Source organism: Poecilia formosa, unplaced genomic scaffold (assembly GCF_000485575.1).
Source record: "Poecilia formosa unplaced genomic scaffold, Poecilia_formosa-5.1.2 Scaffold485, whole genome shotgun sequence".
NCBI classification, from domain to species: domain Eukaryota; kingdom Metazoa; phylum Chordata; class Actinopteri; order Cyprinodontiformes; family Poeciliidae; genus Poecilia; species Poecilia formosa.
This window is the reverse complement of record NW_006800424.1, coordinates 11338-24257: the sequence shown is the minus strand read 5'-3', so window position 1 is coordinate 24257 and position 12920 is coordinate 11338. Positions and strand designations below refer to the sequence as shown.

The window sequence follows — 12920 nt, the reverse complement described above, 5'->3', positions numbered from 1 at the left end:
TTTGAAAATAGATCAAAGTTTATACTGGCATTGTTGCATAGCTTTTATCTGGTCATTCTGTGCGATATGTAACAATTAACATCAGAAAATGGCACAGAACAAAAATATTTTTTTCCACTCTGATTGGCTGCTGATAGGCCTACCAAGCTTAAGTTGACACCTGTAAAAATGATTTTTATACCTATGACTTTTTTTTGTTCTTTGGGAAATTATTTTTGATGATAAATACAAAAACAAGCATAAAAATGAAAACATCAACAATAGTGATAGTAATATTAATAATAAAATAATATTCAGTACAAAGTAGCCTACAAATTCTTTGATGGGGGCGGTGAGGAACCTGGATAATGGATAATGGGGGGCGCTGGCTCAAAAAAGGTTGAGAAACACTATGATAGAACACGAGATTTTCTAAAGCCTGGTCAGACACAAAGTCACCAGCAGACAAATCAACAATCCAGATGCTTTGCTGCCACCTGGTGCTTTACTTTGGCATGTGCACTGTGTCCAGATGTGTGTCTCGCTGTCCTGTCTGTATTTGGGTGTATGGCGATGTCTGTCTCTCCTGTTCCCTCCCACGTCCCCATCTTGCCCGTCCTCCCTCTGTGTTTCCTGCAGCTCTTGTCTTCCCGCAGGAGGAGACAGAGACAGGGAGAAGTCATCCACTGCGGACGGGGACGAGGAGTCGATGCAGTCCAACCAGTCTGCAGCAGAGGATCGTGGGTATCCATCCTGCGGTGCAGAGCCTGGAAACATGAACTTCCAGTAGGAATCTCCTCTGAACAGATAAACAGAACCTAAAAGTGGGAGAAGAAAGTTACAACAGGGACACGGCTACACTGATAACCTCAGCAGTTTCTAGACGAAAAACTCAGCTAATTTTTTTAATTTATGTTCTTAAAGGGGCAGTATTATGTAAAATCACATTTTTTGAGCTTTACATCATGTCATGATGTTATTTCCTCATCTAAAGCATACCACACGCAGCTCCTCCTAAAAGCTGTAGTTTCTAAGCTTCCAAGCCTCACTGCTCCCCCACAACTCCCTCACTCAACTCCTTCATAAAACTGGTAGAACTGCTCATCAGCTGAGCTCATCATAAGAGCTACTTCTCAGTGAAACGCTGGTGAAAAAAAAAGTTGCTAAAGGGTCAATAGAGGAGCCATGATGTTCTGACTTTCTGAAGGTTTCTGAAGTTTCAGAAAAAGCAGGAATTTTAAAGACACAGAGATCCAATTTCAAGGCGTTAAATTATGAAGTCAAACTTCTTTTAAGTCATAATTGATTATGTAGCATTTTTTTTATTAACAACTGAAGTTAACATACTTATTTGATTGTGCTATAAAATGAAACTATGTGCCTGGAAAACACATAATACTGCCCCTTTAACCAACTCAATTCCACTTCAATTGATTTTTATTCATATTTAAAACGAGAGCAGAGGTTCAACACGTTCTGAGACCATTCACTTCCTCACCGTCGTTGTCAGTGGTGATGCCGCTGACACCGTCCCTAAGAAGCTGGCTCCATTTGTCTTCCTGCTTTTCTTCCTCTAAGTTTCCCACTTTTCCCCACACAGGTCCTTCCTCTGGATCCCACACCAGGGCCCAGTGCCCAGATCCCGGTGCTGCCTCATCCTCATCATCAGGCTGTCCTCGGGTCAGGCTCAACTCCATTCGGAAAGCAGTCAGGGGCTGAGGGTAGCCGTCCTGAAGGGACAGATCCCTGAATAGCCAGAACCTGGAGCCTGCAGCAGCACACACAGTGGCCAGGTAAGGCAGCTGAAGCAGTATGTACATATTGCAAAAGCTGAACCTTTTAACATTTTATCACATGACAACCACAGACCAGTGGCTCTTTGGACCTCCCACAATGGCTCTAAATAACTTTGACTAAAAGTGATAAAGAACCAACTAATGTTTATACATATAGCTATAACAAATACAGATTTTAGCAGATCAGTCCAGATGTCAGGAACAGGGTCAGGACAAAACACTGCACAGGTAAACATATTAAAATGGTGTTGTGTACCGCTGACGAAGATGATGGCGTGATCTGAATCCCTCTCCAGCACGGCGTCCAGGCGCAGCAGGTCAGCGGGCAGACCCCTCCACAGCCTCCTGACTGCAGCACCACGCCCTGACACCAAACCCCCACCGTTCACCCGCCACACCATCAGGCCTGCAGCAACATCAACATTTGTGTGACATGATGTCACATAAATGACATCATTTGTGTGACAAACTGGAGAAAGAGTTTCTAGTTGTCCCTCCAGAATGTGTCCATTGGATGCAACATTAGCAGCTCAGCAGCATAAATAGGAAACATGAGGCTTCAGCACACTGAAGGATGAGGTTTATAAAGGCAGAGATTAATATAAAAGATATGTAGGGTTTATTTACTGGGGTTTCTTTAGTCTTTTTGTCCTTTTGTGCTATAAATGCTTTCAGAAGCACATGCAGTTAGCTACTGTTGCTACAAGCTACAAGCTGAATGTACAGCTCTGGAAAAAATTAAGAGACCACTTAAAATGATCAGTTTCTCTGATTTTACTTTTTATGGATATATGTTTGAATAAAATGAACATTGTTCATTTATTCTATAAACTACTGAAGAGTCTGAAATTCCAATCAAAAATTTTGTGTTTATTTGCAGAAAATGAGAAATGGTCAAATTAATGAAAAGATGCAGTGCTTTCAGATCTAAAATAATGCAAAGAAAACAAGTTCATGTTCACTTAGAAACAACAACACTAATGTTTAAACTCAGGAAGAGTTCAGAAATAAATATTTTGTGGAATAACTAGGAGGTTTTCAATAGGATTCAGTACAGTGGTGTCTTCATTTTTTCAGAGCTGTATATATTGAAAGAGATAACAACATGTTTAATTTCTTTATTGTTTCCAACATTCAAACCTTTGAAGAAGAAAGTCTCTCCTCTTATCTTTGCCACAGCGTCAAAGCTTGTGTTACAGCGATTTATGGGAGGGCTGAAGGGACAAAAACAGAGTCAAAGGACACATGGTGATTCATTTGGTCAATCAATCAAGCAATCAAATTTTATTTGTATAGCACATTTCAGCAGTAAGGCATTTCAAAGTGCTTTACATAATAAACACAAAAACATAAAGTCATGCAACATAGAATCAACAATCAAAACATTACATTAAGTCAAGTGCCATCGTTACATTCTTAATTGATTATGTTTGAAATACAACTCTAAACAGATGGGTTTTTAGTCGAGATTTAAAGGCACTCAGTGTTTCAGCTGTTTTACAGTTTTCTGGACATTTGTTCCAGATTTGTGGTGCATAGAAGCTGAATGCTGCTTCTCCTCGTTTGGTTCTGGTTCTGGGGATGCAGAGCAGACCAGAGCCAGAAGACCTGAGGTGCCATAAATTAAGTAAACTTTCTTTTGTGTCTGTTTCCATCACTCACACACTCTGTGCTGATCCTACATCTGGTCACTGCAAAGTACTTCTGTTACTGTCAAAGTGTCATTCAGTTCCACTCCAGTCCTACTATACTGCGTTACATATAACTACTTAAATGAACTCACCCTGGGTTTCCTTGGCTACGTTTATACTCACTTAAGTCTTGAATTTACCAACTTCCTCTGAGCTCAGTGCTTTCACTCGCCTTCAAGAAAGACTATGAAAAATTAACTTATACAGAATTTTAGCTGTAAACACTGAAAGCATTTTGAATGAATGACTAATCCCAACTCCATGATCCCGTGTTGTGACAGTCTCCCAGTTTGTCTTTGTACAGGTCGTACCCATGTCTGTGATGATGGTGATGGGCTCTGTGGTGTATATTAGGCTCCGTTGTAAGGCGAGGAGCATCTGTCAGCAGAAGCTGGTTCCTTTTACCTGCAGCAGAAATTAAAATACGTTGAACTTGAAAAACCTCACAGAACAGGAATGGGATTATTCACTTAAAATCCTTAAAACCACAATAAAAACTCAGCCAACACCTCCTGCAAATGTTGAGCTAGAAACCATGCAGACAGCTGTGTCTGCAGAGCTTACAGGGTATTCTGGGAAAGAAAATGGTGCAATCAGTTCCACATTTCACCAGACACTTCCCTTCCTCTGATCCTCTGATGCTTTACAATACAATGTTTTGACATGGGATGGCAGGGTAATGTGGAGGTTAAAGCTGACAGCAGCAGTCAGTAACAGCAGCTGTCAGACCCACCAACGTATTCGTATTGACGACTTAGGATGCATTCACATCAGACCCTTTTAGTTTAACTTTAGTTCATTTGCCTAGAAAGTTTGGTTCATGTGTGGGAGGTATGAATGTATAATTAAAATCTGATGAGGATCAAAAACATGAACTCTGGTCAAATGCATATGTGAATACTAAGCAAACTGGAGACCGCTCTAAAAGCAGGAATTAGACTGTAGCACAGGGAATTCTGGGTAAATACAACCAAAATATAAACAAGCAAGTCTAGCACTAGAATTGGCTCGTGGTGTTTTACCAAAGACAAAAGAGAAATCCTATAGCCACTAAAAATCTGACACTACTCTACTTTTGTTTACATTTTGCAAAGAAGGAAGTTGCTCTCAGTATCTTCTGTCATGATTTTTGGAATGTTCCGAACCCACATGCAGCAGACACTCAGGAGAAAACTGAAGATTGAGGGTTTTATTCAAAAAACAAAAAGTGATTCGAGCTGGAGTAACTATGGACAGCTGACAGGCCAGAAACGCCGGGGCTGGGTTTGGGGTTCAAAGAACGCCTGCTCAGGGGGAGCGAGGGAGAGGAGAGCCGACTCGGTGCTGCTTGCGGCGTAGGGCCTTCCAGGGCGAGGAGATCCAGATCCCTGGCAGCGGGCTCGACTGAGTCCGGATTATGCCCGGGTTCAGGGCTCGATCAAACCTGAGACGAGGAGACGAGAGGTTAGAACGGGAAGGTATAATCACACAAGGCTTTCAGATGGCTCTTAGTTACCACAAGGGTCAACACTCTGGCGTTGAAGTGTTGGCTGGAGGCTCCTCTTATAGTTCTGGAACTGATCAGATGATCTGCAGGTGTGTGCAGACACACCCGCAAGGTGGAGCGTCAGGAGAGGGACTGAGGGGACCCCCTGGTGGCGAACTGGCGGCAGCACGGTGACAGAAGGCGACAACATCTTCAAAGGTTTTATGTTGCTTCTCTGAGTTGTTCCTGGCACCACTCAGGTGGAGTATAAAGGTTTTTCAAAGGGTTCAGTTTGTTTGACTCGGTGCTGTGTGAAAGCAATTTTTTCGGCCCAAAATTGACGATTGAAGTCGGAGTGAAAACACCCTCTTAATAGTCTAAACCTTTGCCTGTTCTCATTCCAGCGCAGGAAGATGCTCAGATATAATTCAAGTATAATAATATTTATACCATCTAGAGGTTGTAAAGTTATATTTTGGTTCATCTATCTTGTGCTTCCTTACAATCACATTAAAGGTTCTCATGTGGTAATGATGCAGTGCTGTTCCTACCATAGATGTGAGTGATGTGCTCCAGGTCTTGCTGTTCCAGGCGGTAGTGCAAAGGATCTCCAACAGGACCCTGGTAGTATGGCCTCATCACTGAGTGGCGGGACGAAGAGTGGGCCAGGCCCAGAGCGTGGCCAAACTCATGGACCAACACCGTAAACAGGTCCGTGCCCTCATAAGCTGGAGGGGAATATACACAGTTATACAAGAGTTATTACAAAGTAGATGTGTCTCTTAAAGCTTGTTTCTGACCACATGATGGTGCTGTTGGACAGAAATGAACCAACTACAAACCAAGTACCTTTGGGGTCATTTAAGCTAGACAACAGAAAAAAATATAGTTTTGCACATGGAGTGAGTGGAGGGATTGTTTTTATGCGCAATACCACTAAAATCCACTAAACTGTGGCTCCAAAACATTTCCAGTTTCTGATTCACACATAAAGAATTAAAATATCACAACCAACGATGTAAAAATTAGTTAATTCCAGGGTTAATTAACTAATTAATTAATTAATTAATTAATAACTGTTTAATTGAAAATTATACATTGTCAAAACAAGCAACATTCTCAATTCAAAAAAACCCTTTTTGCTGTAAAAATGTTTGAATAAATATACATGTGAGCTCATCAATCAAGACATTTGCTTTTAATATGGTGTTTGTTCAACCATCATATTGGTGCAAAGTGGTGTTAGAGCCGTACAAACAAGCTCAAGGAATCATGATCATTCATGGAACTTCATGAACAAATCTGTCTCTGGAAGCATGGACAATAGATGCTACAGCGGCGCATTGTAGATAGAAAAAAAGGAGTACACTTACATATAACAAGCTTGAGATTATTCTCAGAAAAAAAAATTCCTAGAAAAAACTCAGAAATTTTGACATTAATTCTTTCCTTGTGCATTCTAGAACATTTCAGAAATTGTCTGAAAATTAGTTCTCTCTTCTTTTTTTTATCCACACTAAACCCAACAAGCCATTGTGTTGAGAACGTTAGCATTGGGGGTGGGGTGCTGCTACATGGTTAGCATTGAGATGCTATTTTAGGCTTGAATAGCTTCACTGACAGCATAAACACTCTAAAATGAAGGTATTATTTTGTTCTTTTATTAATAAATAAGTGCAGCCTGACCTGGCTGTCTGAAAGCCCACTGCTCCTCTGCATCCAGATGAACTCCTCCTGCCCTGGCAGGATCTGAAGGGAAGAAAGCATGACCCACTGCTCCACCCGCTCCATCGAAGGGATAGCCATCACCATGGTAACCTTGGAGAAAGTCTACCTGCAGGTCAGCTGCCTCTGGGCTGCCCACCTGGATGCAAGACAAATCAGCAGAGTACAGCACCCAACAACAGTATCCATGGTATCCACAAACTTTAGCACTTCAATGGCATTTTAGTTGATAGAAGTAGATAGGCCCCCTGCCTCAATAATCTGTACAACATTCTTTCACTGAAACCTAATAATCCAGGCTTTAATTATCCAATTAGAGGATTGTCCCCATTTGTTCCATAAAATCCAAGAGGTGAATCTCCTATTTTATTGTATTTTATTACAAGCACCATCAAACAAATGTGCCAACCTCATGGAATTCCAGCGACGTTGGCTCTGCCCAGACTCTTAGAGCATAGAAGACCAGAGAACGAATCATCTCCCTGGACAGGTGTGAAGAAGAAGGGTAGGATTGCAACCTAAGAAGGTGAAAATACTCTGTGAGTAGAAGAGAAGGGCAAAGTGAAAGAAAAATAATAATTGCCCTATTTGGGATAGTTACAAAGTAAGTAGCTAACTTAGAAACCAACCCATACCTTCTCTCCACTGAATTGTTTGTTCATTTAATCAAATTCCTGACTTTTTCTGAATTCACGCCACATGATTTATTCCACTATGTCATAGACACCATTTCCCCTTACACCGGAGGAGACTTAAAAGCGTACAAAAGCCTAGATGCTAACCAGTTTTTTTTGTACATGCTAGGCAGCATGATAGTGGGGCATTTTCTTATTATTGATTAGACATGTACCTTCTCCATAATGCAATATTTGATTGCATCTCACTAATCTTGATGACTCATGAAGTATAGGAAGGTTAATCTTCTTACTTTATAAAAAAAGTGTTTATTGAAAATCTGCAAATATGTCAAGAGCTGCCAGTTCTTAAGATTGGCAGCTGTTATCCATCGCCGTCTTCTTTCCTCATTAGAAGGTTTATGATAAAATGACAAGTTTGGTTTGCATCCTCATCTGTTTGTGCATCTGTTGAGCACCCTGTGACCATTTCTAAATAAAAGCAGTATTAGTCAACTGTCTGTTTTTGTGCAATCATTACAGGAGTTAACGCAGGTATTGGTTGTTTTGACATCCGCCATGATGGAATGGAACGCTTTTTGAAGAGAGTGACTTCAAGTTCAAAGGGTAAATAGAGACACAAACTGCTGGGTCACTACAGCTACAGGATACAGATCTATTGCTCTTTCAAAGTCAGGTTACACTACAAGTTCTGGTATCCTGGACGAGCCCCCAATTTCTGATCTGATCAGACCCTTTTGACTCCAACATGAAATGCAAGCTTAACACTTTCTTTTAAACCAGACCTAGCATGCCCTTCCTTGGTCTAAAAAGCCGATATTTATTATTATTTTTCGGTGAAATGAATGATACACACCAGTGTGCAATTAGGCAGAGTAAGAAGAGTTATAATAGACTTCCATCCAACCTCCAGTTTATGTTCCTGTGGGTCCACATGGAGACAGATCTCCTCCTCCTCCGTATCTCCTTCCCCTGCTGGAGGACCAGTAACTTGGATGGTCCATCTTGGTCAGGAAGGGAGCAGCGTGGGCTCTTCATCAGCACCAGTGTTTCCTCATCTAGACAGTCCAAGTACAGAAAGATACATTCACATTTAAACCTCGGGTCAGAGGAGTAGATCAACTGTCAGTACAACACTGGGTGTAGTCCTCACCTAAAACTCCGGAGTCTTTGAGGCCGGCAAATGTTTGCATGGCTTTGACAGCGTCAGTGACAGCTGTCCAGGCCTGTAGCTGCCCAGTGGAGGGGTCTGACCGGGGCAGGTAGCCATACTTGATCAACCAATCCTACAGAAAAGAACATTCGTTTCTGCCTCAATTATTTAATTAGGCCTCTCATATAAAATCCTTCTCTTTGCTTTTGGTTAATGAGCCATCCCAGACTTGGTAGGACATCGTCCCTTTGGATCACTGAAACTTCAATTTAAAGTCAGAAATCTGTTTGTGGAAAGTGATTCTGAAATTATTTCTCACTTTAATGAGTTCATTTTTCTCAGTGTAAGTCTATCTTTGTGAACTAGACTACCATAGCAGCCTGTAAAAACAAGTAGAGTACCTTTGAACACTGTATATCTACCAAACAAGATGTACTTCTTGTCTGTATTGGTGAAACTAATTCTCTTCTGATATGTTTCACAAATGCGCCGCTGTATCAAAATAATCTGACCTAAATTCACGGATCAAATATTGTTTAATAAAAACTATCTGTTATTTTACCACCATCTGGGTGCTCTCATCTTCGGTGGGTGTAGCGGGTTGAGACGAGGGAGTTGGGGTCACACTGGCAGCAGAAGCTGTCTGTATCCATTCATTACTCAGGCACAGGATGAAAATCCACATTTTCATCTTGGTTGCATGTTTTTTGTACAGGTCGACTCAGCACTCGCTCTCAGTGTACAGGAAGAAGCACGTGGACTGTCAGCCAGATCTCCATCCCTGGTGGAACACAAAGCAACTGTAGCATTAATGTCAGAATGTTCATCATTCAGCTATTTGGCTCAAAATAAAATGAAATGACATGATATATTAGCAACTAACAATTATTTAATTAATCGATTATTCTATCATTTTTTGGGAGGATTAACTGGTTAATTTTTGCACTAACCAAGTATTAATTGTATAGCAAAATGTGCTTAATAGGATATTTTGTTTTTTATAGAATTTGAACCAGGTGAAGCTAAAACTACAACTAGAACAGATTTACAGACAAAGAAAGTTTTTATCATAAATCTAAATGTATATATATATTTGTACCATTTTTGCTTAGTTACTTGTAGCAAACAGTCTTTTTTGAGTCTACTCAGAGAAAGGCCAGTTCATGATTAATGGATTACTGGATTAGTTAATGATCATTTCAAAAATCAGTTAATCAGGATTAATCAGGGTCAATTTGATTAATTGTTTCAGTCCTACATCATAGGGCTGAAAACCTAGCTGCTCCAACATGCTTCCGCCACAAGTGGCGCAATAAAACAGTTTTTTATTATGGTATAGTAAGTTATCAGCAACATTCTAAAATGGCCCCAAAATACAAATTGGTATTTTTTGTCAAATTTGCTAATCTAGTTATATTAGACATGAACCCTTTCAGGGAAAACACATACATATTACAAGTCATCTATGGGTCAAATGAGGACAAAGTCGCTTTTGTTTAAATCAAAATTACTTTCCATAAGTCCGTTTGCAAGCTTAGAATCTTTTAATCTTCAGGGAGGCTTTGGAAGAAAAAACACATTTGAGTCGTTTGCAATGTCTGAAACTTTTAGATGACCTCATGTCTGAGCACAGTCTGAATTTGGACCAGGACATTTTGTTTATGAAGGGTCTTGAACATTTGGATGATTGTATTAAACTCTCTGGTGTACTGTCAAACTGTCAGGTTTTCACTTATAGGGATCAGAAGCTACAAGGTTCATAAGCTTGCTAAAGGCAAGCAGCATCAGCACAGTGTTTGGTTTGTTTGTCAACTTGCTTTTTTAATACACACAGTGATCCGTATTATCTGGCTTCAATCTGCCAATACTGTTGCCACGGCGATGCTGAGGTCTCATCTACCAAAGAGCTCCTCTTCCTCTGGGTGGATGACTACTCCTGACTAAGCTGTCAGCTGCTGTTGGCATTATGCTGAAGTTTGTAACATGCTGCATATTACCAAAGGGATTGCTATGATTTTCTATTTTCCATATGGGGAATTGAACTTGACCAGTTTGGCAGAAATCATGTTTGTAAGGGTTTTTTGGCATTAGTGATCTTTGTTTGAAAGTGCTGAAACAGGAAAGTAGGTAAAGAGAGAGAGAGAAGACATGTGGTAAAGGTCACCATTACGGGAATCGAACCTGTGATGGCTGCATCGAGGACTAAGGCCTTCTTATGAGAGTTGTACTTAACCCTACACCACCACAGCACCCCAGATATCATCTAAAGTTTCAGAGGCATTTTAAGAAGTTTTTGTGGAGCAAGCTACTGCACAAATAACTTATGCTATGTTTTTTGAAAGGAAACCGATCTACAAAATTACTACATGGATGGATGGATGGATGGATGGATGGATGGACGGACGGATAGATGGACGGACGGACAGACGGATGCTTCTGGGCTTCATACACAGCGAAACGTCAGACTGGGTTTGATATTTTGTACACTAAAGGGAGATGTAAGCATCCCCTCGTAATTTGGGAAAAAAAAAAAGAAAGCTGAGAAAGAAGAGTGTGTCACCATGCCAAAATTAGTCAACATGCCAAAAAAAAAAAGAACAAGAGATGGGTGGAGCTAAAACAATGGAAAAAGTCACTGCCGGAATGATATTTTTTTCTTTCTTTTTTTTTTGGACCAAATCAACATCTAATTTGTCAGATGTGGAACCATCACTGTTGTGACGTCTTTCCTTAGGATTAAATTAACTTCTTAAGATCAACAGATTATCTTAAGAAGATAATCTTAAGATATCTTCTTAAGATATCTTAAGAAGATATCTTAAGATTATGGTCCAACAGATTATGGTCCAAACCTCAGCTTCTTGAGATCTTAAAACAGTCCAAAAAAAAATGTGTTAATATAAATATGATTCCCTCCTAGATGTAACTGAGAACATTCAAAGTTGTTTCAGTTTAGAGCAAAACAAAATTAGTTCTGTCTGGGGCTGAGCCACAGTGAAAAAACTCACTGGCCCTCCCTGACATCTGATTGGCCCCCTCTGAACTTTTGTGTTGTTTCTGATACGCCCATAAGTCTGACTCACAAGCGTTATCCACGAACAACAGCAATGGACTTCACAGATTCTTCTTTTGGGCCACTGGGGGTTAAATTTTGCTTCAAAAAAACCATCGAATTGGACTATGGTGTTCAAATTGTACTAGACGGAGTTAGCCTGTCAGCTCTTCAAGCCTAAAATAGCATCTGAATGCTAAACATGCAGCCGTAGCACACACAACCCCAACCCTAATGTTAGACGCTACAGTCCATATTTCCAAAGAAGTTCCATGAATGATCAGGAAAGCTAAATGATAGAATAACACTTAATCTAAGTAACAGATTAAAATGAGTAAATGCCTTTGCTGGTGAGTTCATATATATATTTATTCAATAATTTAGTGGGTGCACATCCCTGATTCAGCACAGTGGTGGAGCTAGAATTTTAAAGTTTGGGGGAACAAGGGGAGGCCAGGAATACCTATGGGGGAGGGGCAAAATTTAAAAGGTGTGTGTGCACATCTATATATCTATCTAGTCGATAAAAAAAAAAAAATCCCTTCTCACCCTCTGCAGGTGGTCTCTTTTTCATCCTCTGAGCTCGGGTCCTCTACCAGAGGCCTGGGAGCTTGAGGGTTCTCCGCAGTATCTTGGCTGTGCCTAGAACTGCACATTTCTGGACTGAGATGTCTGATGTTGTTCCTGCGATCTGTTTTAGCCACTGCTCCAGTTTGGGGGTGACTGCCCCGAGGGCCCCGATGACCACAGGCACCACTGTGGTCTTCACCTTCCAGGTCTTTTCCAGTTCCTCTCTGAGGCCCTGCTATTTCTCCAGTTTCTCGTGCTCCTTTTTCCTGATGTTGTAGTCACTTGGTATTGCTACATCCACCACAACGGCTTTCCTCTGTTCTTTATCCACTACCACAATGTCCGGTTGGTTCGCCATTACCATCTTGTCTGTCTGGATCTGGAAGTCCCACAGGATCTTAGCTCGGTCATTCTCCACCACCTTTGGGGGTGTTCCCCACTTTTATCTTGGGGTTTCCAGTCCATATACTGCACAGATGTTCCTGTACACTATGCCCGCCACTTGGTTATGTCGTTCCCTGCCAGCATCTTGCACCCTGCTGTTATGTGCTGGATTGTCTCAGGGGCCTCCTTGCACAAGAGGCCCCTCAGACCCTCTGAGACACACCAGGCAAGACCTTGGGTAGATCTGAGCCTCTATTGCTCTGGTGTTTAGGGCCTGTTCCTGGGCAGCCAGGATGAGTGCCTCTTGAGTCCAGCTTTTTCCAGCCATTGGTAGGATTTCCTGATATCAGCCACTTCAGTTATTTGTCGGTGGTACATCCCATGTAGGGGCTTGTCCTCCCATGATGGTACCTCCAGCACCTCTTCCTCTGTTCCCCATTGCCAGAGACATTCGCTGAGCACATCGCCCG

General features: G+C 41.2%; 1 protein-coding gene across 1 annotated transcript in view; it reads right to left on the bottom strand.

Moving 5' to 3' along the window:
- Positions 1-245: 245 nt before the first annotated feature.
- Positions 246-12920, bottom strand: part of mmp17b (matrix metallopeptidase 17b) — a 23309-nt gene continuing 10634 nt past the window's right edge. The window contains exons 2-12 of the mRNA XM_007578626.2: positions 9007-9225; positions 8445-8577; positions 8199-8349; positions 7066-7174; positions 6618-6795; positions 5483-5659; positions 3778-3871; positions 2916-2989; positions 2032-2181; positions 1478-1747; positions 246-797 (exon numbers count right to left, since the gene is read on the bottom strand). Coding sequence (XP_007578688.1) covers positions 412-797; positions 1478-1747; positions 2032-2181; positions 2916-2989; positions 3778-3871; positions 5483-5659; positions 6618-6795; positions 7066-7174; positions 8199-8349; positions 8445-8577; positions 9007-9135 — 1851 coding nt within the window. The 5' untranslated portion in view covers positions 9136-9225 and the 3' untranslated portion in view covers positions 246-411. The remainder of the gene's footprint in view (positions 798-1477; positions 1748-2031; positions 2182-2915; positions 2990-3777; positions 3872-5482; positions 5660-6617; positions 6796-7065; positions 7175-8198; positions 8350-8444; positions 8578-9006; positions 9226-12920) is intronic.